Consider the following 23,044-nt stretch of genomic DNA (forward strand, 5'->3'; position numbering starts at 1 on the left):
GCTGGCCCCCCCTACTCCGGTGTCTCACCTGCAAACTCTGGTCCCCTTCCCTGAGCGAGCTGGGGGCAGGGAGTCGGGGACCAGGGCTGGCTGGATCCAAGACCCCCTCCAGCTGGCAGTGGAGCTCAGCATCACAGGGCCAGGGGCCCTGATGTGACCACTCAGGAGTCTTATCCTGGTTCCTAAAAACCCCAGCTCGAGGGGGGCAAATCTGGCATCCTGGGGGCAGCGTGCCTGGCTGCAAGCCTGAGGCAAGGGAGCGGTAGTGGGGGCTGCAGAGGTGACCTCGCCTCATCTGCACTCAGCTCCCTGGAGCTGGGCAGACAGCCAGACGGGCAGCCCTTGCTTCTGGCTCTGGAGCAGAGGGCTGGGGAAAGCAGTATTCTAACTGGGGGCCAGTCCTAGCACACAGCCACTGAGGCAGAGCTGCCTCGTACGGCAGCGATCAGTTGGAGGACCAGGGAGGAGGCTAATCAGGGACCGTTCAGCCTCATGGGCCCTGCTTCGGATGGTGGTGGTGCCAGATACGGCAGAGGGCATGAACAACCAGGTCGGGGGAATCGGTGAGCTCCACCCTGGCTGCCCACCCAGCTGCAGGCACTCAGAGGATTAGGGACAGCCAGGGGTTGGAGGTCTGCCCCAGCCACCTCGGCTAAGAGCCAGGGATGGGCCCTGCCTCCCTGAACCCAGCTGTACTTTGGCCTTCACGACAGCCCCGGCAGAGTCCTGGTGCTTAATGGTGCATGAGTGGGAGCGAGCCAGTGGGTTCCACTGGTTGTTTTGAAGAGGCTGGTTCTGGGAGGAGTAAATAACACTTTCCTACTCGTGTCCGTCAGCCAGGTCATGACTTCCCTGACCACAGGCCTGCCCCAGTCACTGCTGCCCAGCACAGCCATCCCCATCCTTTGAACCTCTGCACCACTGGAGTGCTTCGCGCTGCCCCCTCCTCCCCTGGAGAGCCACCCAATGTGTGCCGTGAGGATCCCAGGAGGGATTCACTCACCCGTAACCTTCTGCAGTTGCAAAGGGGCAGGAAATGAGGCAGCTCTGGCACTGCGCTGTTCTCTGTCGCTGTAGGCTGCTGGCGCTCCACCAGCAAGAACCATACAGCTCCCCTTGGGCAGATGCTAGAGCACCTTGTCCCTGGGGATTCCCGCCCTGTGCACTGAGAGCCCAGGCTCCTCTGGGCCCTGCCCCTTGCAGCGGAGCAGGCACTGAACACAGGAGACTGACCTGTAGGTCTGTGAGTCTCATTCTCAGCCATGCTCTGGTTTGTGCTCCCCTGAGTTTGCATAGCTGCTGCTCTGCTGTCAGGGTGCTGCTCAGGAGGTGGGGGAACGACACAGCTTGATCTGTCTCTGCCAGGGCTCACCTGGCAGACCTGGGCTATGGGCTGAAGCAGCTGGGAGGAGAAAGCAGTATTTTAACTTGGGGGGGTGGGGAGGACTAGTCGCTGGGGCTTTTCCATCCAACGGGCATGGACCCCTGCCAGAGCTGGGAAGCCAGAAATGGGGTTAGCACATTCCTGCTCCTGAGTACCTGTTGATGTACAGCTCCAATGTCTCTGCTCTAGTGGTGGTGGGGGAAGCAGCTGGGCTGGAAGCACAGTGGGCAGAGCTGCCTCATGCTGCTTAAATATGTTTTGCAAAAAACCCACGTGGACAATCACTCACTCTCCCTGCCTGGTATTGCCATGTGAGTGTTCTCTGTTCATCTCCCTTGGCCCTGAGCTCAGAGCTTTCTAAGAGGATTGTGTATCTTTATCACTTTTGTTAAATTAAACTATGATTTGGAAAAGCGGGTTGTTTTTTTCTGCTAGGGAGGAGAGGTGTGAGCTGCGGCTTGAGGGATCTGCTCGCTGTCCCCTCCCGCCAGTGTGTACATCCTGGTCTTTACCCTCACCCTGGCTGAGCCCTCTAAGCCAGGGGCTGCCTTGCAAAGCCACCACTGTTGTGTCTAAACCATCTTTATTATGGCAGTGGTGCATAAGACAAGGCTGGGGAGGATGCAGAGGCTGGCTCTGTCCCCACTGCTTGGCAGCTGTTCTCCCGTTGGAGCAATGCAAGCATCAGATGGCTGACATGCTGGCTCCCGTGATGCTCAGACCTGCTCCCCTCCTTCCTGCCCCACTCCCTCACCACCCGTGTACCAATGATTATTAGGGAGAGTAACTTAATCCCCTTGAATAGCAGCCAGCAACTTGTACCCCCGCCCAGGACAGCACCTTCCTGCTGTGCTCAGTCCTTTGCCCTGGAAGATGCTGGTAGCAGAGCAGCAGGAGCAGTGCAGGGCCTGCTCTTCTCTGCCAGGTGGCTGCGCAGCACTGGCACTGTTAGCCTCAGTATTTGTTGATGCCAAACAAGCGCACGCCGTGGAACTGCGGCAGCTTGGGGAGGAGGACGCTGAGGAGGGAGGTTGTGTTGATTAGAAAATGTGCATGGTCATATTTGGTGTAAAAGCTGGCGAGGAGGTACCTGGAAGACAGAGGCGGCAGCGTTAGCTCAGCAGCTGCCCATGCCTGGCTGGGGGACGGAATGTGAAAACTAGTTCAGAGGCTGGACTGGCAGGTGGCAAACCGACCCCCTCCCTGCAGCAGAGGCAGCGAGCAGGTTCCCCCCCATCTGTCCATCCATGTGCACAAGAAATGTTGTGGGCACTGGGGCATGTGTAGCTCTGCCCCAGCGCTATAAACACACTGGGGTCACTCTGCTAATCAGTGGGGCAGGGCATGACTTGTTGGCAGCCGCCCAAGCACTTGGCACACAGGTAGTGCTGGCAGTAAGGCGAGCTTCCCAGCCAACGCACCTCTGCCTCGATGCCCAGGCAGAGTTCTGGCACCAGAGCCCACGCTGCTCCTGGTGCCTGTGTGCTGCCAGCCCTGGGGCCAGCTGCTAGCAGCCAGGGTGCTCAGTGCACAAGCCTTCAAGGCCTGGCCTGACGCTCACTGCTTGCTTTGAGGCTACAAAGCTTCTGCCCTCCAGTTGCAGTATGCAGAGAGCAGCCCCGGCCTGTGGTCAGTTCCACTGACCAGCGACACATGCTGTAGCTGCGGCTGCTTTCCTTGGGTAGGGGGAGGCCTAGCATAGGCTGGTTCCTTGGTTTGATTTCATGCAGACTACAGCGATCCCATCCTCTGCTCACAGCTGCTCAGCTAACACTGGAACTTTGCCAACTGTGCTGCTGCTTTCCACGGGCTACGTGGGGCAGTGGAGAGGCAGGGGAGCTGCAGAGAGCCCCACTGCATGCTGGGGAGCTGTAATTCTGGGCAGGGCTGGAGCATTCCTGCCATGGGCCCCCCCTCAAACAGGCAGGTCCTAGAGATGAAAGTCACCCGGGCATGCTACGGGCGCCCTGTTGCAGCAGGGATGGACACTCACAGAACCACTGGCGAGATGCTGAGGAACTTGCGGGAGGAGGTGCACTGTGTCCCATAGTCTATCTGTTCCCAGTGTGTGAGCAGGCGATCCTTGCCCTGGTCTGGCGTCTCAAAGGGGGTTCCTTTCACAGTGTGAAGAAACCAGTACATCACCTGCAATTCCCCGGGGTGAGAAGGAAGGGGTAAGGAGCAGGCCAGGGTCCTCCTGCCGTTGTCTCATTAACATGAGTGGGGAGGGCCCACAGCTAGAGGGCGGCAGAGCTGTGGAACTCTGTTACAGGAGGCCACACTCCCACGCCTCATCAGGTTACAGAAAGGAGCCAGGTTCTCCCTGGTTACAGTGGTTTGCCTAAGAGTGGCCACTGCAACCAGGACTCAGGAGTTCTTATTCCTGAACTAGGAGAAGGGCAATGGTGTCGTACATCCAGGCATAGCTGGTCATCACTGGGGTCAGGAAAATACTTCCTGTGTCACCTTTCCCAAAAACAGCATCTTCTCCAACTACACTATGTCTGAGTGGTGCCCCAGCAGGGAGGGCTCAGGCCTCATCCCAGCACCTCCTGACCCATGGGCAAGGACCCAAAGAGTCAAGTCTAACCTTGCTCTTCCTATCAGCGCAGGAAGTCAAGATGGGAGGCTGAGCTTTGACTCACCAGGTTGTGTATAACATTAGTGAGGGTCCAGACCACAGGAATGCTGAAGAAGGGGATGCTGAGGAGAACGACATGGAGAACTCCCACAGAGATCACGTAGGCCAGCCAGATGCCACGGCTGTTCATCACCCGTGTGTTGGGATTCACCTCGCTGTGGGCCACTCCAACATTCATCCTGAAGGAGAGAGACAGGGAGGAAGCGGCGCAGAGAAGTCACATGTTAGTCAGGGAAGATTAAGAGGGTTTCTGATTCTGCCACACGCCTGATGCCGCCCTTTCCTGAGATCCGGATTTTCTGCACATCCCATTCCAAGTTTCTAATATTTGTCCTTCTGCACCGTCCTCCAGACAAGGGTCCCAGAAACTTTATAAAGATTAATGAATTAATCATCACAGCTCCCAGGCAGGTTGGGAAATCACCCAATCCTCATCTCAGGCAGAACATCCCACCACAGCCAGGGGGAACGAGCAGCCCGTGGCCACACGCTGAGGCAGCAGATATGAGCAGTGGGATCCAGGTGTAGCCTCCTTGTCTCGTCACCGCTCCCTAGTGCCTTCTGAGCGCTGGGGCCGGGACCTGCGGGACCCCCACTCGCTGCTCCCCCCACCCCACCAGTGACCGCGGAGCCCCCAGGTAGGGCTGAGCTGCAGGGCCCGAGGAGCTGCTCTTGCTCGGCCATTCAGGGCTTCGTTTCTCCGCCTCTTCGCGGCCGCGCAGCGCCTGCACCCGCCAGAACTGCGGCTGCTTCGCTTCCCCCCGCGGCGCCCCGCTCCTCTGGCTGCGCCCGGGCAGCGCCGGCCGCCTCTTCACGTCGCCCTTTTCCTCGGGGCTACCGAGGCTCCGAGCGAGGAAACGACTTCCCGGGGGGGGGGCCGAGAGGGGGGCGGGGCGGGGGGGGGCCGCCCCTGGGACATGGGGCCCGGGAGTGGCCCCTTGACGGACCCCCAGACCTTCCTTCGGCCCATAGGCGCCCCCGCCCCCGCCGGTGCCCCAATTCCCCTTCCCCGGCCCCGGCTCACCCGTCGGCTGCGGCTCAATCTTCCCCAGGTCGTCTCCAGGAAGTGCCGCCCCCTCCGGTAACCGCTCGCTATTGGCTGCCCGCCGCCGGGCTCTACGCGCTTAGTGGCCAGCACGGTCATCAGTCACCTCCGCCCCGCCTCTGCCCCCTTGGCTCCCAATAGGAAGCCGCAGGGCCGGGCGCGGCTGGGCCAATGGGCAGGCGCGACCTTGGAAGGGGCGGGGTTGGGGGGAGCTCGCTGAAGAAGCGCGGCCGCCATTGCGCGCCCCCCGCGCGGTGTGGGCGGGGCCAGGGGACGAGCTGAGGGGAGGCGGCAAGATGGCGGCGGAGACTGTGGAGCTGCACAAGCTGAAGGTGACGGAGCGAGGCGCGCGGGCGGGTCCGGCCTGGCCGGTCTCGGGCCGTTGCGGGCAGAGCGGGCCGGGCCGCGCCGCGCTCGTGGCCGCGCGCTCGAGGCGGGGATCCGCTGGGCCCGGCCCCCCCCACGTGGCGTGCGAGCGCCGGGCCCGGCCGGGCCCCTCACACGCCCGCCCGCTGCTCGGCGGGGCGGGGCGCTCGGCGATTCGCTGCTCGGCGGGGCCCGCCGGCGGGGCTGGGCGGGGGACCCAGCGTGGCCGCTCCGGTGCCCGGCGGATGAGGCGGGCGGGGCTGGCGCCTGGCGCCGTCACGTTAACCCGCGCGGGCCGCTGGCGGGAATTCCTGGGGCCGTGGTGCTGGGTCGGCCCCGGCTGAGGGACTGGACGGTCGCACCGCAGTGGCGGGCGACCTGTGACCCTCGGGGTCCACCTGCGGCCCCCGGGCCGCCCCTCTCCCCACCCCCCGTGTGCCAGGGCACCGGAGCCCCCGCTTCCCCCTGCCCCCACCAGCCTTTCTGGCGCTTGTGAATCGCCCGAATTGTGCACGGTCCCTGCTCCTCCCCCACCCTTCCGGAACTGGCTGGGGCAAATCCGCTGCTCCTTCGGGATTTTCGGTGGACTGTTGCCCTGACGCTGATGGGTGCGAGGAGCGACTGGGATTTCTTCTTAACGTGGGGCTTTTGGGGTGAGTGGGGAGGTTTAATTATACGTGAGGGTTGTGGCCGCAGAGGTTGTGCTGTACTGCCAGTGTAAAACTCTCTGCTCTTTCTGCTTAGCCTGGGAGGTAATATCTGCAGCTACGTTTTTGTAGGGATCTGCAGATTCACAGATATCCACTTGGTATCCATGAGTGTCCACATCTGGAGATATGGATGCAGACATCCACGGGTCATTTTTGTAGATGTGCGCTGTATCCTCTCTCATTTTTTCCATCCCTCGTGCAGAACAAATGTGATGTGCCCGACCAATAGAAACACCTGCTGCTGGCTGTATGTGCTCTGCTAATCAGCTGGGTGGCTCGTCTTTCCTGCTTATAGGGAACACTCACTGTGGATATAATTTTTTTCCTCTAAAATCCTGCAGATCTGTGGATATCCACTTTATGTCTGTGGGCATCTGCGGCTGTGGATATCTGCAGCTTGTTTTTGCAGATAAGGATGTGGATACAAACCTCGTTGTTGTGCAGGGCTAGGTTTCTGTTTCAGTCCCCAGAACTGCTCAGAATCTGCAGGATGTAAAGCAGCTCTTGGGGAGCACAGCACAGATTCAGACCGTCTGTTAGTAATATCTGTCTCTTGTCCTTCTTGTCCAAGATGGGTGCTTGTAATTCTACTTCAGAGGTATTGAGGTGTTTTACAAATGGGAGAAAAGGAGGCATAGAGAGAATTACAGAAATTCTGAGGGAGAAATTTTAGTACATTATCCAGCTCCCTTCTATTGCAGCACTGTTCCCTTTTAGTATACTACATAAAGGGAGCCAGTGAAAAAGCAGGAAATAATCCAGTCATTGATTCCTGGTCCTCCTCCCTGCCTCCCCCCTCTAGTTCTAACCACTGAACTTACTTCCTTTTTTTTTTTTTTTTCGGTCAGTGCCTATGCCCTTGATTTATCTGGTCTGCTCATTTTTGCTTATCTTTTTGCACTGATGGTACAGGTTGAACCTCTTAGTCCAGCACCTTTGAGACCTGACCATGTCAATATTTTATAGGATTTCCATCACTTCAACTGCTTACTGGGCTCTTAAAAGACATTTGAGGTAAATTGCAGCTAACAAAAAGCATAGCGCACTGAGAGCCAGGACTGGTGGGTGTAAACATACTTTGAGACACAGGCAAACTTGTCCATACCCATGATAATTGGGCATTCAGCAAATTAAAATCATGCTGGACCACAGATGTTACTAGACCAGAGTGTACTGGACTAGGGCCATTCAACCTGTATTCCTCCCATTCTTTGCAAACTTAGATGAATTAAGTATGCTAATGCAAAGTCCCTTCTGGTACACAGCTTGCTGAACTGAAACAAGAATGTCTTGCCCGTGGCCTGGAGGTGAAAGGAAACAAACAAGATCTCATACACAGACTCCAGGCCTACCTTGATGAACACGGTGGGTAACTTGTTGGTCTGGAGCAAGCTTCACAGTCTGAGAGCCCCTCTCGTAAGATCAGCTCAGGGCCCAGCTGTGGCCCTTTTGTTTTTTCAAGAGTTCTGATCTCTCCCTAACTGGTTTCCAGGATTCCAGCTGTCATGACCAGTGCACATTACATGGGCTTGCAATAAGAACTGCCCTGGGGCTGCAACCTCTGACAACCTCTTTGATAAGATAGTCCTCAGACTTTCCTTGGTGATAGGCCCAGTTCAGCAGGTGGTCTTATGTGGAGCTCACATCCCAGTATATGTACGGAGAATGACTGTGATATTGAATAATTCAAGGTGTAGTCTTTGCTTTCATTCCCTCAGTCCCCTGGGGCCCTCAAACTGATAAAGAAGGGGTAGGAAACCTATGGCCTGTGAGGCTTGGGACTTGGCGCCACCCTAGAGCTGGGAGCCTTGCAGTGGGGCTGGAGTGCCAGTGCTAGCTCGTGATAGGGGCAGGAGGGCCCCGAGTCTTGTGGGCTGGATTAGGCAAGCTAGGCTTGGCTCTGACCTTTGACTGGTTGGGGAAGGAAGCGGCTCTGCGCTGCCATTCCCCACTCCTGGCTGGAGGAATGGTAGTGCAGGGAAGTGCTGACCTGGAGGCTTTTCCCAGCTGCTTCCGTTTGCTGGAATGGTGGCTAAAGGGAGCAGTGGAGGGCACTGCCGGGGTGCAGACATACCTGTGCCTCCAGGAGCTGTGTATGAAGTGCCCTCCCCATCACTCTTACATACCTTCTCCCTCCCAGCCCACTTTTTTGCCCTCCTTCCCACCCAGTCCTCAAATCCCCACCCCTCGTCTGCTCCTGCAGCCATCCTTTCCTATCTCACAGGGCTGGAGGGGACCTTCAGCAGTCATCAAGTCCAGTCCCTGGCCCTCTCAGCAGGACTTATCGCCATCCCTGACGGATTTTTAAAAAAACCTCTATTTGCCCCAGATCACTAAGGGGCCCCACAAGGGCTGAACACACAGCCCTGGGTTTAGTAGGCCAGTGTTCAAGGCACTGAGCTGTGCTTCACCTGTGTCCCCCAGCCCACTTCTGCACCCTCCTTCCTACCCAGATCCCCACCCCCATCCCACACCTGCACCCTTCCTTCTGCCCAGAGCACAAACTCCCAGTCCCCTCCTGCACCCCACCTCCTGCCAGACCCTGCACACTATCCCGTTCTCCAGTGGCTCCCTCCTGTGCACTGAACCCCTCAACTTTTGTCCCAACCCAGAGCCTGGCAGAACCCCACAAAATCTACTAGCCGTGGGCTCCTACCCCGGGGACTGGAGCGAGTGAAGTGTGAGGGTCTTAGTTGGGGTCCACATCAGTGAAAGTTGGTTTGTTAGGGTATTGCCTCAGTTTTGGGTGGCCCCCATCTATTTTTGTGGGTCAGTGGCCCCTGCCCCAGGAAGGGTCCCCACTCCTATGATAAAGGGTCTGTGTGTACCTGTTGTGTATGGAGTCAGAGTCAAAGGCCACAAGGGACCACGGACCATCTAGTCTGAGATGGATAACACAGGCCACAGAGCTTCCCCAAAACAATGCCTGGATATGGTGGTGGTGATCTGAGATAAGCCTCAGTGGCCTTTTCACAACACATGCTTACTTAGGAGTGTGGAGAACATGAGCTTTCTAGGAGTGAAGATCTCTTGCGGTCTCAGGCTGGTCAAGTGATTTGCGGTCACAGTTGATCTGTATGGATTTTTTAAAATTTTTAGCTGAAGAAGAAGCAAATGAAGAAGATGTTCTGGGCGAAGAAACAGAGGTAAATGCTATTTCTGTAGGCAGGTTATCATACTGTCAGTAGATTTAAGGTGTGGCTGTGTACCAGTTTGCCTGGCATTGTCTGATCTTTGCACAGTTTCTAGCCTTAAGGCAATAATCAGATTAATTACTCTAAACAAGAGGCATGGCCAAACTATGGCTTGTTAGATGCATGTGACTCTCTTACAGTCAAAGTGTGGCTTTCAGGGGGGCCCTCCATCTACAATCTCCATCTATAAGACTGGGCAGGGAGGAGTTAGGGGCTTTTTTCCCCCTGTAGTGGGGTGGTGGGAGTGGGGGTTTTAGCCTAGTAGGGATATCCAGGAAGCAGCCCCACACCCTGATAGATTCCATCTGGCATGGAAGGTTGTGTGTGTGGGTTTCAGCTTTCAGACTTCTGAAGATCACTGCATGTGGCTCAGAGGGTCAGTGAGTTTGGCCACTCCTCCTATATGGAGTTCCCCACAACAGTGATTGACACCAACCTGCGTTTGACACTGTTACTAATGGGTTTCTTGGGGACCACATAACCTTTGCTTGTGGCTGATGTGAGAGTTGCGTCTTTTAGCCCTAAATATGAAGTAAATGGAATTAGCTTTTGGTCCCCTCGCTTAAGAGTATAGCTTGGTTGCCTTAAGAAGCGAGCCTCAAAATTAAGTACCTGTGCTCCGAAAGAGGGCAAAGAGCTCAACCTTGGGGAGCCCAGTTAGGGAAGGAAAACTAGTGTGTTAGGTACTTCTGCCTACTTCCAAATGTCACCTTCCTTGCTACTCCATAGACACCTGTGTGTGACTGTCCTTGCAGGCTTATTTTAAGTACTTACATTAGAAGAATATTGAGGTGAAGAAGCATAACACTGGGCTAGGCTCATACATGCCAAGTAGGTCTTGTGCTCCCTTCGCCAGGTGTCTTACTGTGAGAAGGCAGGATACTGTGACCTGGAGAAAGAGAATGTGCTCAGGAAAAGAACAGTGTTCTCAGATAAAAGGATTAGCCGTGTCAAAACAAATATAAGCCACAGCTATATAAAAGAGATCATTTATCTTGGCACTTTTAAGGCCTGGTAAGAGCTCATAAAAAGACTGGACATAAACAGTAATATCCTTGTGCTTGCCACAAACCCAGAGGAAAAGTAGAGCCAAACAAATCGATTGCCAATGACATCTTGGTTAAACTGGGGCCTGACATTTGCAGACGCATCTTTGCTGAAAAGTCTGAGGAGCTGCCTCACTGTGCATCATCTCTAGATTTGGCCCCATGTCTGTTTTGTAAGTAAATTGCAGTTTCGTTGTTTGTTAGGCACTTTGAAAATGTCAGGTACAATAGGGGATTTTTGTTTACTATAAATACTGTGAGTTCAGTGAGGTGGGAAAACCCCTCTGCTCCTGCAAACATACAAAACTTTACCCATGTGAGTTGTCTCCAGTGTTGCAGACTTGTGCCATGGAATACTAGTGTAGTGAGAAGCCAGGTTAAATCCTAGTCCCTTCGGTCACTCGTTGTTAGGCTAGTTCCTACGTAGCTGCCTTACTGGTTTGCAAAAAATATACCCCGAATATAAAATTCAGGCCTTTAAGTGAACATGGAGTAACTCCAGAGGGCTTGAGTCACTAGGTGGTAAGTACCAAGTATTGTCTTCTGTGTGGCGCTGTCAGCTGTTCTGCTGTGTAGCTCACCGCTTGGCACCCTCCACACAAGTAGGGTTGTCTGTAGTGTTATCACCATTTTTAAAGTTGGGGAAAGGTGAGATAGAGGTAAAGTGACTTGTCTCCATCACCATCAGAGCCAGAGACAGGCTTTGCAATGCCTATTGAAAGTCAGCAGTCTGGCCCTGGAGTCTAATATCTAAGCTCCAGCCTCTTCTGATAAGCAGTAGCAGGGCTTTTGTAACAGACAGCAGTTATCCTGCCATGAGGTGCTCCTTGGCCAGGCTAGAAAAGACTCTGGGGAGGCAGAGCGTGTGCTGTGCTCTGAGAGAGGCAGGGAGACTGCACAATGTCCATGTGGGATGGCAGCCCAGCAATTTTTGCTTTCTGTTTAAGGCTGAGGATTTATTTTCAGGCTCAGGAGAAAACTTACACTACATTTAAATGGGTAACTAGGTTAATTCCTGGGTCTCTAAACCCTGATTCTTTCCTCAGATGTTACCAGGATAGCCAATGTGAGGCTGCAGCTGACAGCTATGGTTTAAAAAGAGAGCTCTAGAGACCTGGGGCTCTCAGGTTCATTTTCGTTTCTACCTTGGTTTTCCAGAGCCTGAGATTGGTGATCTTCAGTAGACATTGCAAAGCTGGTCTTTCCCATGGGCAGAGTGGAAAGCGGAAGTCAGATGAGATGGATGGAGATTCAGTGAGAGAGGGGTACACTGCCAGGGGATGTTGTCTCCATTTTAATTCTGTATGTCACGTGGGAAGTCTTGTTCCAGGCACCTAGAGCTCTGGGTAGATGTTTGTAAGCAATCCATAAAAGTTGACAGAGCTCCTGTCTGATGATGCTTTCTTTCATTCAGTTGGCTGGTGTATTAACCTGACCCACATTCTTCATGAATTGAATTGCAGGAAGAAGAACAGAAGCCGGTAGAGCCTCCTGCTAAAGTGGAAGAGCCGCCTGAGAAATCAGCTGATGTGTAACTATAGCTTCTTTATAGGCCCTAGCATGTTTCTGGGAAACGTGTGGCTGTCCCTTAGCGGGGCTGCCTGGGTGTGGAGGCAGCTGCACTAGTTCCATCGTACCTGCTGCAAAGTTGCTGAACTCTCCAAAGACAGGCGTCAGTTTTGTGTGCGCGTGTGCAGGGGACTTGGAGTTAATGTTGGGCGTGTGGTGCCTTGGACTCCCTTGGAATCACAGGCTCACACCCCAGAGGATAGGCTCTGTCAGGGAAGAAAAGAAGGGCAGATCAGCTGACTTCCATGCAGTTTATCTGTGTCTCTTTTGGAGCAGCCAGAAAAGTAAGGGCCTGCCTGCCCTTTGTGATTGCCAGACATACCTGATACCCTCTGTTTTGCTGTTGGTTTGGGGTCTGCTGTCCACTTCAGAGGCAGCTGCATTTCAGGGAAGAGTGTACAGCTCATGAACAATTTGGGATGAAAGGTGCTGTATAAATGTGAAATACTCATCTGACTTCCCAGTCTGCTTGTCCTCCTCCTTTTGTGTCAATGTCTATGCTATATGTTTCCCCATTTTCTCTGGGACTCATGGGGAAATGCGATTTGGATGGAAGAGAATCAGTAAACTAGTAAATTTTTCTCTTCACGTTTGTATCATGCCAACAAGTTACAATGCAGGACGTCTCTTACTGCGCTTTTTTCCTCTTGTGGTTCCAAACCATTTGCTTCCGAGGCTCTGAGACAAGTTTCCTTATTAAGCTACAGACAGTTTGTTGGATGCAGGGGTGACTTAGCAATTACTGCACATATAGAATGCACAGGGTTTGATGCCTGTAGGGAAATAGGAAATTAGCTTGCAATTTTGGTTTTTGTTTGCACCTGAGAAGATGCATCATCTCCATATAAAAGACTCTTTCAGAAGAACCAAATGGTAGAGGTTAAACCCCAGGGCATTACTGCTAGCAGATCTTTGTAACACTGTCTGGCCTGACATTGACGTGGCACTTTTCATCTGCAGAGCCCTTTGCTGCTAACCCTCACTGCCCGTTGGCAAAGGCAGGGGAGTATTTCTTGCTTGTAGATCTATTGGATGGCAAAACTGGGGTATAGAGTGGTAAAGTGACTAGTGCAAGGCCATTGCCTCTGCTGTGATTGGAAATCTGGAGCTTTCCTCCCAGGTGGCATCTTAGCTCCTGTCTTTGCTGGTAGAGGGTGTCCCCAGCATGGCTTTTGTTGCCCTCAGTTACCTGGGGTAAATAGTCAACATCAGCTTGTTGATTTTCTCCTCTTGACATTCACCCCATGCTGTGGGTCAGAACAAAGCCTCTCTTAAGCCATCAGGATAACACCTGAGTGGGGCAGAGTCCTGGATGTGGCCTTTTGCAGAAACGTGAGCTTCGCCTTTGTTGCCGACTGCCTGCTTACACCTGGACATACTCGAGGGAACCTGCAGCAGTGTGACTGAAGAGCTGGAGCTCTGCTGTTTCTGCATTGAAACAAGATGGGAGCTCAGCACAGGGGCTTTGTGGGTGTAGAGAGGAAACCACGTTCTGGAGTCTTCATTTCATTCCCCCCATCTCCCCCGCAACCATAAACCAAGTTCTGATGTCCTTGGCTGCTTGGGATCTCTGGCTGAGTGTTTCAGAGTTGAGCCTTTGCCTGCATGATTGCTCTCTTGCTGCTACTTAAATGGTTAGTGTGGGAGAGAACCAGACTCTGATACCCAACTGACTGCTAAAGCACGAGAAGGGATGCAAGCTAATTTGAGTTCAGTACTTAATTTTGTACAGCAGGGGGCGTCCTTTATCTGCATCCCAAACAAGTAGCTCCAGAGGAGGCTGGAGAGTAACAAGTCCTGGTTCCTGTTCAGAATTGCTTCCTGTGAAAGTGTAATTAAACCATTACTACCTTTGAGGGCATAAAATGGAAAAACTGTCCAGGAATCTGGAACAAAGGCAGCCCATTTCTCTACATGGGTGACCTTAATGAGGCTGGTTATGACCCACTGGTTTATGGGAGTTGTTTGGGGAAGGAGGATGCTGTTTCTTTCACCCTGGGAACTTCCGAACTTTGTCTTTTCCTCCTTTGTTTTCTCCTGCAAACCTCACTCCTACTTCTAGAGTATAAGCTTGGGAGCACGCCCACTCTATTACATGTGCGTTTTGCCTCTTGGCTGATCTTCACAGTAGCCAACCGTGCACCGTTAACGAAGCGTGCATCAGAGAGATCGCCTGAGCTGGGGCGTGTAACCTGTGGCTATGTCATGAACTAGAACAGAGCAGTGCTTTGTAACCACATAGCTGTAAAGGAATAAAGCTCCACAGGGCATATGGGACAGGCTTTCGGCTTGTGAGGGGAGCTGAACGTCCCAGTTGAAAGCCTCTGGGAAACAGGCGATGGGTTATTATTTGGCGGGTTGGAGGAACTGTTGTGCTTTGCATTTCTGTAGCAGCTCTCAAACTTCTCAGAGTGATGTGTGCACAGTGCTTAGTCCTCCCACCCTGCTGCGACTTGGGATGCAGGAACAGTGTCCTCCAAGCTGAGGAGACTTCTGCCCTTGGGAGGCTGCATTGGTGACAGCTGGGAGTAGAACTCAAGAGGGTTTCAACCCATGGGTCTTTGCTGGCTGCTAGGCCGTGCTCCGTATCAAAACCTCAGTGGATCCAGGAGTCTGACTGCCTGGGCCCCTAACCTGTCGCACTCCATGCAGCCTCACCAAGAGAGTGCTTCCCTTTCTGTCTTGCCTCTAGTCTTGGGTAGGGATTGGACTTCCATACCTCACGTTCTCTTTGGCATCTGTGTGCCTTGCAATGGGCTGAAGGGGGGTTGTGTCTTGGGGGAGATGGCTAGGCCAGAAGTCCAGTGATGATTGTGGTGTGGGTTGTTGCTTATATTTAGAGCTGGAGGGAGGTAAGCCAGTGCTACTAGGATGTGTTATCTTCAACTAATGGGAACAGTCTGGTTGGGAATTAGATTGGTCAGTGTAGGTTCCTAGTTCTGATCCATCTCTCTTCCCCCCCCAAATCTTCTAGGAGTGCAGAAAAGAAAGTGGTGAAAATAACATCAGAAATGCCACAGATGGAGGTAAGGTTCCTGTCTTGTCCCTGTCCCTGCCCTCGCTTCAGGAGTATCTGTGTTAACCTGTGTGTGTGTTTTCAGTTTGGGAGCATTGGCTTAAGTTCCCTGTTAGCATTTCCTTTGTAAACCACGTTTGGTTTTTTCAGGACTTTATGCTGTGTGTCTGTGTTGCTGGAGGCTGTAGATGGTTCTCAAGAGCTCTTGGTGCATTTCACTTGTATGCCAGGTTAAGCTCCATTCCTGTCTGTCATCTGCCTGTGTCACTTTCCTGTCTCATTTCTGCCACTTTATTCCTTCTTGCCACCAATCCTCACAAGCCTCGCGTCAGTGCCGCTTGCCTGGCAGACGCAAGCTGAGCATGCAGTTCAGTTCATCCTTAGCTTGTGATTGTATTGGCGTCAGCGGCTGAATTCACTCTCTGTCATCTTCTCATGTGATTGGGTTGAGGGGCTTGTTAGAGAGTGCCTCAGGCAGACTTCTCCCCATTACCCTATAGGCAGCATAGACAACATTTCTGTTCCCGATGTTTCTAGGCTTCCAAACCCCATCAGTGATGCTTGTGGCATGCTGCATTAGGCTGAGGGATATCCTGGATTCCTTATGACATATCCAGCTGGAGAAGAGAGGGTCCTGCAGTGAATACACTGAAGGGGATAACCCAGATTGCGATGAACTGATGAGTGAACACAGACGCATCTTCACCCTTTATGAGCCTCTCTCTTGTTTGATGCTTACTGGTCTCATTTAAAATATGCACACCAGAAACAGCCAGTGCTCTTTCCCATGGAAATTTTTGTATAATTGTTTGGTCTTCAAAACCCATTCTGCTTCTCTAATGCTTTTTTCTGTCTGAATTATTCTCCCTTCTCGTTCTCTATAACCAGTTGGGCTGAAAACACAATTCGTGTCTCCCTGCCTTTCAGCCACTACCTCGAAGTGGTGATCTTCTGTTTGTGACATGAGCAGCTCCACAGCAACCAGGGGGTGGTGTTATAATCCTCTCTTTGCAACTTCAGCTCTGAGGGTAATGAGGAGAAATGCCTAGAAACTGGTCTGAGGTGGAGCCAGAACAAATCAAAGGAGTGCCCTTTTCTGGGCTTTGTGTGATACCTGGGTCAGTAGCAGCTTAACCAGCTCGTTAAAGGTAGTTGTTGATGACCTACATACACCCTTGTTTTCAGTTCCAAACTCAGCCCAGGCTCATTCACAAAGAAAACATGCTTTTTATCATTTACATTCGTTTCTTGTCCCTTTTTAATCAAGGTGTGTAGACACCAGCTGGAGGAGAGCGATGCAGAATGGTTTCCCACTGGTGTTTCCAGGGTTCGAGGCCCAACTTGGCTACTGGCTTGCTGTGTGACCTAGGGAGAGTCATTTCACCTTCCTGGGCCTCAAATGAAATGCAAAAAAATGTAAAATAAGAGCCTAAGTAAATCACGTTTTTTAAAATTCTGTTTTAATACCATAAGGAGCTTAGTGTAACAAAGCGTTAGTAAGTCGTTAAGAACATAAGAATTACCTGGATCAAACCAGTGTTCCATCTATTTCAATATCCTACCCCCAACAGTGTCCAATACTAGAGGTATTTGGGTGGTAGGTGCAGAAATCTGTGGATAAACTTGCCCTCCTACCCCGTAAGACTAGGCTGGTGTGTGTCCAGAAGCAGGAGGTTGTATGTCCCTTCTCAAGCTGTTGTCTGGGGTTACGTTGTTTGCTATAACAACTCTGGATATTCTTGTTCATGTAAACTCCCAGTGTGATGGGCTTTTTTTTCCTCGACTCTTGCTAAGCTCTTGGCCTGAATTGTACCTTGAGGCAGTGAGTTGAGCAGGCTAATGTTCCTGATATTGATTTTAAACATTTTCTGTTTCGTTAACTGTACTCTTGTTCTCGTGGAATGGGAGAGAGTGAGTGGCTGAGCGTGGTCTAACTTGGCTAGGTCATGACTCTGTTTACCTCTTATCAGTGCGGGCCCCCCCCCCTTGCTCTCCTCACCAGGGCAAACAGTTCCAGTCTTTTCAGTCTCCTCACACGGTTTGTTCTGTGCACAATGGTAGTCACAGGAGTGATCCCTGCAGCTGTTTTTCAGTCCTAGGCACTAAAACATTTCCAGTTCTTAGTTGGACAGTAAGTAGCTGATCAAGTTTCTTTCCTTCTCTAAGTATAAAAACGCTTAAAAGGGTTACAAATAAATATGTGTGGGGGGGGAGACACGGGGACACAGACACCCTGTGCTTCCAGCATTTCCAGCCCTTGCGCCTTTCCCAGACAGAATGGGCTCCAGGGTCCGTGGGGAGAAGATGGCAGGCTGGGACCTTTCTGTGCTGCTGAATTTCAGCAGGAATCGTGTTTTCACTGCTCAGTGGTAAACTCCTCAAAAGGCTGAGCCAGCTGTGTGAATTGTATCAGTCACCTTCAAAGACTTGCTCTGAGGTTTAAGGAGCAATCAACAGCCCTTCTTTTCTAGGGTGTTTCTTCTCCTTGGGTCACTGGGAAGAAAAAAATCTCATTTGCCTGTTTTTGCACATCAGCTGAGGACTGTGGAACCTCCTGCTGCATTTGCAGTCAGGGCCAGGGTGGCAGCTTTATTTGCCTTTTGACAAAAAGCTCTCTGCCAAGGAGCTGTGCAAGGTTCTGTCTCCCTGGCTTGGCATGCCAGTCTTCTGCCCAAGCAGCAGGTTTGTGTTGTATTGATTTTAAAAAAGAAAAACTCATCTTTTTGCCTCTGGGTCAGTCTCTCTCCTTTGGCAATTCTCTTTCCATACAAATGCTTAATAAGTGGGGAAATGCTCTAGTCAAGTGAGGTGCTGAATGCCCTCTCTTCAGATTTAAAGTGGGGATTTCACAGGACAGAATCTTTCTCTAGCATTAGGTAGATTAATAAGCCATTCATCAAGGCCATAGAAATAAATGAGGGCTACGTTGCTAGGCCTGTATATCAAAGTGTACAGGATGAGGAATGATACAGGCCATGTAAGTTGTTCCTCCCTCTCTGTGGCTTTAGGGATGATCAGCCCTACTGGTCTATCAAGGCAGATCTGAGATGATTTTGTGACAGTTTTACACACCTTTTATGTGGTTTTCCTTCCTGGAGTTCCTTCTCCAAGGACCTCCATCCTCACAGTCTGCCTGTGGGGATAGGAAATGGCCCTGCCTTAAGCAGGAAGGGGAAACTCAGGCATAGAGGTGAAGAAATTTGCTTAGTCTGAGTTTCTGGCGGAGCTGGGGACCGAAACCAGGAATTCTGATCCATTTAAATTCTAGGCCACAAATAGAGTGAGCTCTCAGCCTGCTAGCTTGTACTGGGAATGACTCCTCAGCATCCCCGGTGTAAGGTGCACCTCTGAACTGGCTGCCAGTACCTTTGTCTTAAGTCTTGTTTCTTCTCTCCGTTTCAGAGAATGCAGAAACGGGCTGAGAGATTCAATGTCCCCGTGAGCTTGGAGAGTAAGAAGGCTGCACGAGCAGCTCGGTAAGTCTCCGCCTGAGTGCCATCACCTTTCTTGTTTTGGTGAGAGCTGCTAGGCTGTTGTTGGCAGGTCAGACTGGTGTGAGTTGAATGTGGATACTCAGCACAGCTGTGTGGGGGGATCTGGGGTAGCGGTCGGGATTTGTCTCGTGCACTCATGAAACAGTTTTGAAGGAAAAGCTCATGCTCTCGTGTGTGTTTAGTGAGCTTGATGCCCTCCTATCCTGTACTGCATCTCTGAGTCTGACAAAAATCTGTTTACTTTCTGCAGGTTTGGTATGTCCACAGCTTCGACTAAAGGTAAGCACGTTAAGTAGAGCTAGTCCATGGCATAATCTTCCAGCAAATCTTTAATTCTTCCATCCAAAAAGAGCCAAGTGGGCCCTCACATTCTCCCCTCTGCTTTTGTTCCTTTCTCTGACGATCACTAGAATTAGTGTGCTGGAAGAACACCAGGTAGAGACATGGCAGTGCATTGTCTTTGCCCTTTTCAGAGGGGCTCTGAGCTACCCGTCTCCAGCATGTCTCCTACTTGGGTCTAAAACTGTCTGGACACTACCAACTAGAGTGTTGTACTGTGCCCAGCTTCCAGGAGCAGTCAGTGTGAGCTGGTCGTCTTGCAAAATACCCCTCAGAATTGTCAAAGCCCCCAGCTGCCTCACTAGAGGCCCATCTGTGTTTTTACAGATGGGGAAATGAGTTCATGATGAAGTGGCTTATCTCCAAGGTCTCACAGCAAGATGGTGTCAGAGCCAGCATTAAAATGGGCTTTAATGCCCAGCTCTCCAACTTGCCTTGAGTTCACTAGAACGTGTGGGATACCTAGCTTCTTCTATTCAGTTGGGATCTAGTGGCGGTAGCTTAAATTATATCTTCTCCAAGGAGATCCAAGAACTCTGTTTAAAACTGTCCTTGCTCTTTCCAGCCACTAACTGTGTCCTCCCCTTTCCTAATCTCAGGTCTGTCTGCAGACAGCAAGCCTACGGTAAGGAATGCTTGTTTCTTATAACTATAGCTGGCAATGTCCCTTAATCGCAACGCAAGAAGCGTTTAGCTTGTTCAGACAAGTCTCTGTCCCACAAGAGCAAAAAGTAACCCCCACAATAAACCAGGTCAGATATGCATGAGGTTGCTTAAGGTTATATGGGCATTAAGCTTGCTAGTATGCCTGCCTTGTGCAATATTTGTCTGCTTCTTTCAGCCGACCACACTCCTGGATAAGCTGGCTTTAGATCTAAATGCCTGAAGGAATAAAGGCAGATATGGTATTAATATTGCATGCAAGCTTCCACCTTGTGCGCCTGCTGGTCTGTCCTTGTCCTTTTTGCTTGACTTGATACGTGCACAGCCTGCTCTTTGCCTACAGCGAACAACCCTTCCTTTCTAAGGTCCAAGTATGAGGCATTAAAATACATGGGGTGGGGGCTGAGATTTATGAGCATGCTGGGCTGTCGGCTTAGTACCTCTGTGCTTGATCATGGTGAATTATTGGTGTGAGCCGCGGCAGAGAGCGGACGTAAGCCAGTTTTGGGTCTAGGCTGGCTTCTCTTGTGCTGAGTGGTTTTGGAAGAGGTTTTGCAAATTCTGTTCAGAAGTAAGTTGGCATCAGGGACCCTGGTTTCTTCCATGTCATCTTGTGCTGTAAAATGAAAGCCAAAGTTGGGCTTCACTGGACGGGGAACTTATTGTATGTGATCTGGACAAAGCGAGGGAAGATAACGTGGCAGTTCTAGGGCTTGACTAGATGTGCTTTAGTAGTTCCTGAGGAGCGAGAAGGAAATGCGATGGCTGGAGAGACACGACTGGCGTGTTTGGCCGAGAGGCAGGAATTCCTTCCCTTGTGCTAGTTGTTATATCGGGCTGTTGAAGGACGAAAGCTAAGTGCATTTGATTTACAGTGGGAAGCTGCGATATCTGTTGAAGGAGCTGGCCCTTCAGTGAGAGAATTCACCCTCTGTGGGCTTGTCCTTTGGGCCAGTACTGAAGAGGTGGAAGCAGAACACAGCTCTCAGGAAGTTCTTGGCCGCTTCATTTTAGCTGCTGTTTCCTTCCTGCCTTGTGGGTTGTCTTCCCCTTTGCAGCTGACAGGTGTCGCTGCTGAGCTAGCACTAAGAGGGAGTGCTAACAGGAGTGCCGCTCCAGCAGGTTTTCCACTGGGCCACTCTCTGCCCTGAGACCCTCTTCCCATGAGCCGCCCTCTCCCTCTCCAACCACGGTGGCGTTTGGTCGTACAGCTGAAGTGACGATGACTTAAATGTTAAACTCTTTCCTGTGTCTTTGTAGGTAAACGTGGATAAATTAAAGGAAAGGGCTCAAAGATTTGGTTTGAATGTCTCGTCGGTCTCCAAGAAGGTAAGGTGCCCTGGCCTCCAGGTCACACTCTGCACCTAAAGATTAGCACAATGCACAGAACAGTGAAAATCTGCAGTTCTCTGGCTTCCTGAGACTCTGCCGCTAGTCACTGATAGGGTGCTCTGTGCCCCCACCCCCCTTGGGTGTTTTTCCTCACACCACCTCCTTTCTTCCCTTGGGCTGTGAGTTTGTTGGTGTGGAGGAAGACTGACTGCCAAGGCCAGGCTGGACAATAGAGGGCTTGGTTGTCCTGATAAACTCCTCATGAAACATTGTAAGCAGGGGAAACGGTCAAGGAGGCTTTAACAGGCTTGATTTCAGGAATTTGACCTGGGTTGTGTCGGTGGATAGACATAATGGGCATTCACAACTGATCTTTTCTCCGTGGTGTTGCCTTCCCCTGGGAGGAGAGGGTAGAACTCAGTTTGAAAAGTGACTCAGAAGTGTAAGGCACCAAGTGATTGAAAATGCTGGACAGAGCTTTAGGTCCTCTTGTGCATACACACAGTGTTGAATATGGGTACCGTTTGACTGAGCGCTGTGATTGGAAATACAGCAAAGGTTGTGCAACTCCACCTTGCTTGCGGGGGACTGGATCTCTTTGGTGACAGGAAGTTGCTAACCTGAGACAGGCAATACATGTATCAGGAGGGAGAAGAAGAATGTGCGAGCACAGGTGGCATCCCCAGAATAACAATCCCTGGCATAGAAATGAACAGGGGAAGAGAAATGCACCTCATCGAGTTTGGGGGAGGCAGATATCAAAGGGTGCGTTGGGGGGAATCTGTAATACCCTCTCACACTGACAAACAGCTGGGAACTCTCAGCATCCTGCAGGAATCCTGGGGCTGGAAGGGAGCTCCTCCACACCAAAGGGCAGCCGTGATTTAGCCGTGCATGATGACGCTGTGCAGTGTGTTAGGACCAGACACGAGAAAAATTGTTGTCCATTTGCAGTGGTTGTGCTGGTGGGGTTTGGGAATCCCATACTCGCTCTTTCGAAGAGTGTGCGGGGATGGGTTTATCACCTTCCCTCCACCGTTAAGCTAAACCTGTCTTCTCCAATAGGGTGCGTACCAGGAACGTGTTAATGCATCTGTTTCTGCTGCTAGTCCGAGTAAAATGCTGGGCAATGCAAATGTGGAGCCAGGAAGTTCAGTGATGTAGAAAATAGCTGGTGTGGAGGCCCTGTTCCCTCTCCCCCACCCCCATCCCTTTGGGGGTGGGGGAATCAGGCAAGTGCATTATATGTGGAAGGGCAGGTCAGGGTGAGAGGCTGCTCAGGCATCGTTAACCCTGTCACCAGGCGCTGTCATTTTTTCAGGAAGTATATGTGCCTTGTCAGCAGTCATGACTGCAGCTTGCCTGGGGCTTAGTAAGAGCGCTCCGTGTTTTAGTGGACCTTCAGGGGTTACTTTCTGTGCCCCAGCGCCTTGGAGAGCTCCAGAGCAGCCAAGTGCTGCAGCTGAGCTGAGTGAGTGCTTTACGGCTATATATGCCAGGCGAAGTTCATTAATGAACGGATCCCCCTCCGCAGGCATCCCACCAGGAGGGGAATGACTTGCCCAAGGCCACATATCCATGGAAGACCTGGGTCTTGCCTGACTTCCTGGCTTGTGCTTTAACCCCAAATGTCATTCTTGTGCCCTTTGCAAAGCAAGGGGTCTAGCAGTAATGGCAGCCTTTGCAGCACTGTCTCTTTTGTGTCTGCTCTGTCAGGAGGCTGAGTTCATATGCTTTGGAGCAGCTTCTCCTACTGAGCTGAACGCACTCACATTCCTGTGAGGGATATTATTGGCTACTTTAATTAGCCTGTAGTATTGTAATTCCCACCTGGGTGTTCTTTATGGCTTTTCATTACAGAGGAGCCTGGCGTTGCTAACGTTTACGTGCACCTTGGCAGGCTTTTATACCCTGCACAGCAGCACAAACTTTACAATAAACCATTGTCTCTGCCAAGTTGCACTTCGTTTCCTATTCAGATTGGTTTGGGAAATGGGAGGGCTGGGCTGAGAGAATCATAGCTTAAAGAGGGGGTTGAGACCTGCGGAGAGTAGGGAGTAAAGGCAGAGTTACATTAGTGGCTGAGAACTCATCTGTAGCTTTGAATCCCCAACGAGCCCTCTGCGGTGAAATCTTCCAAGTTTAAAGCTCTTTCACTTCTCCTAAAGTGGGGAGAAGGGACCTAGCGGCTAAAGGTTGATCTTTTTGTCAGAATGAAAGAGGCAGGTGCTTGTTTGTGTTTTAG

At 51.7% G+C, this 23,044-nt stretch overlaps 2 protein-coding genes across 4 annotated transcripts in view; one reads left to right on the top strand and one right to left on the bottom strand.

The window, feature by feature from the left end:
* Positions 1 to 1,959: 1,959 nt before the first annotated feature.
* ORMDL2 (ORMDL sphingolipid biosynthesis regulator 2) lies at positions 1,960 to 5,180 on the bottom strand. Of its 2 annotated transcripts, none has more exons than XM_074979903.1 (4): positions 5,050 to 5,180; positions 4,030 to 4,204; positions 3,378 to 3,529; positions 1,960 to 2,474 (listed from the first exon to the last, which is right to left on the bottom strand). In XM_074979903.1, exons 2-4 carry the CDS (start codon positions 4,201 to 4,203, stop codon positions 2,339 to 2,341), a joined length of 462 nt encoding a protein of 153 aa, XP_074836004.1. In that variant the 5' UTR covers position 4,204; positions 5,050 to 5,180; the 3' UTR covers positions 1,960 to 2,338. The 2 variants fall into 2 exon arrangements, with proteins under 2 accessions (XP_074836004.1, XP_074836003.1); XM_074979902.1 differs by lacking the exon at positions 5,050 to 5,180 and adding an exon at positions 4,293 to 4,875.
* A 105-nt stretch (positions 5,181 to 5,285) lies between these two features.
* The window catches only part of SARNP (SAP domain containing ribonucleoprotein), a 44,645-nt gene continuing 26,886 nt past the window's right edge, over positions 5,286 to 23,044 (top strand). Inside the window, exons 1-9 of one of the 2 annotated variants that reach the window (XM_074980221.1) lie at positions 5,286 to 5,402; positions 7,412 to 7,511; positions 9,246 to 9,292; positions 11,850 to 11,917; positions 14,930 to 14,981; positions 18,374 to 18,447; positions 18,716 to 18,744; positions 19,404 to 19,429; positions 20,728 to 20,796. In XM_074980221.1, coding sequence (XP_074836322.1) covers positions 5,367 to 5,402; positions 7,412 to 7,511; positions 9,246 to 9,292; positions 11,850 to 11,917; positions 14,930 to 14,981; positions 18,374 to 18,447; positions 18,716 to 18,744; positions 19,404 to 19,429; positions 20,728 to 20,796 — 501 coding nt within the window. In that variant the 5' untranslated portion in view covers positions 5,286 to 5,366. The remainder of the gene's footprint in view (positions 5,403 to 7,411; positions 7,512 to 9,245; positions 9,293 to 11,849; positions 11,918 to 14,929; positions 14,982 to 18,373; positions 18,448 to 18,715; positions 18,745 to 19,403; positions 19,430 to 20,727; positions 20,797 to 23,044) is intronic. The other variant, XM_074980222.1, reaches the window with a different exon arrangement.

Source organism: Carettochelys insculpta, chromosome 29 (assembly GCF_033958435.1).
Source record: "Carettochelys insculpta isolate YL-2023 chromosome 29, ASM3395843v1, whole genome shotgun sequence".
Lineage (NCBI taxonomy): Eukaryota > Metazoa > Chordata > Testudines > Carettochelyidae > Carettochelys > Carettochelys insculpta.

What these genes read in the sequence shown, in the direction of transcription:
- ORMDL2 (XM_074979902.1), bottom strand. Translation starts at nt 4,420, where the DNA reads ATGATTAATTCATTAATCTTTATAAAGTTTCTGGGACCCTTGTCTGGA. An exon ending in TCAGGAAAGGGCGGCATCAG is followed by an intron (nt 4,205 to 4,292) that starts GCGTGTGGCAGA and finishes TCTCTCCTTCAG; the next exon opens with GATGAATGTTGGAGTGGCCC. An exon ending in CTAATGTTATACACAACCTG is followed by an intron (nt 3,530 to 4,029) that starts GTGAGTCAAAGC and finishes GGGGAATTGCAG; the next exon opens with GTGATGTACTGGTTTCTTCA.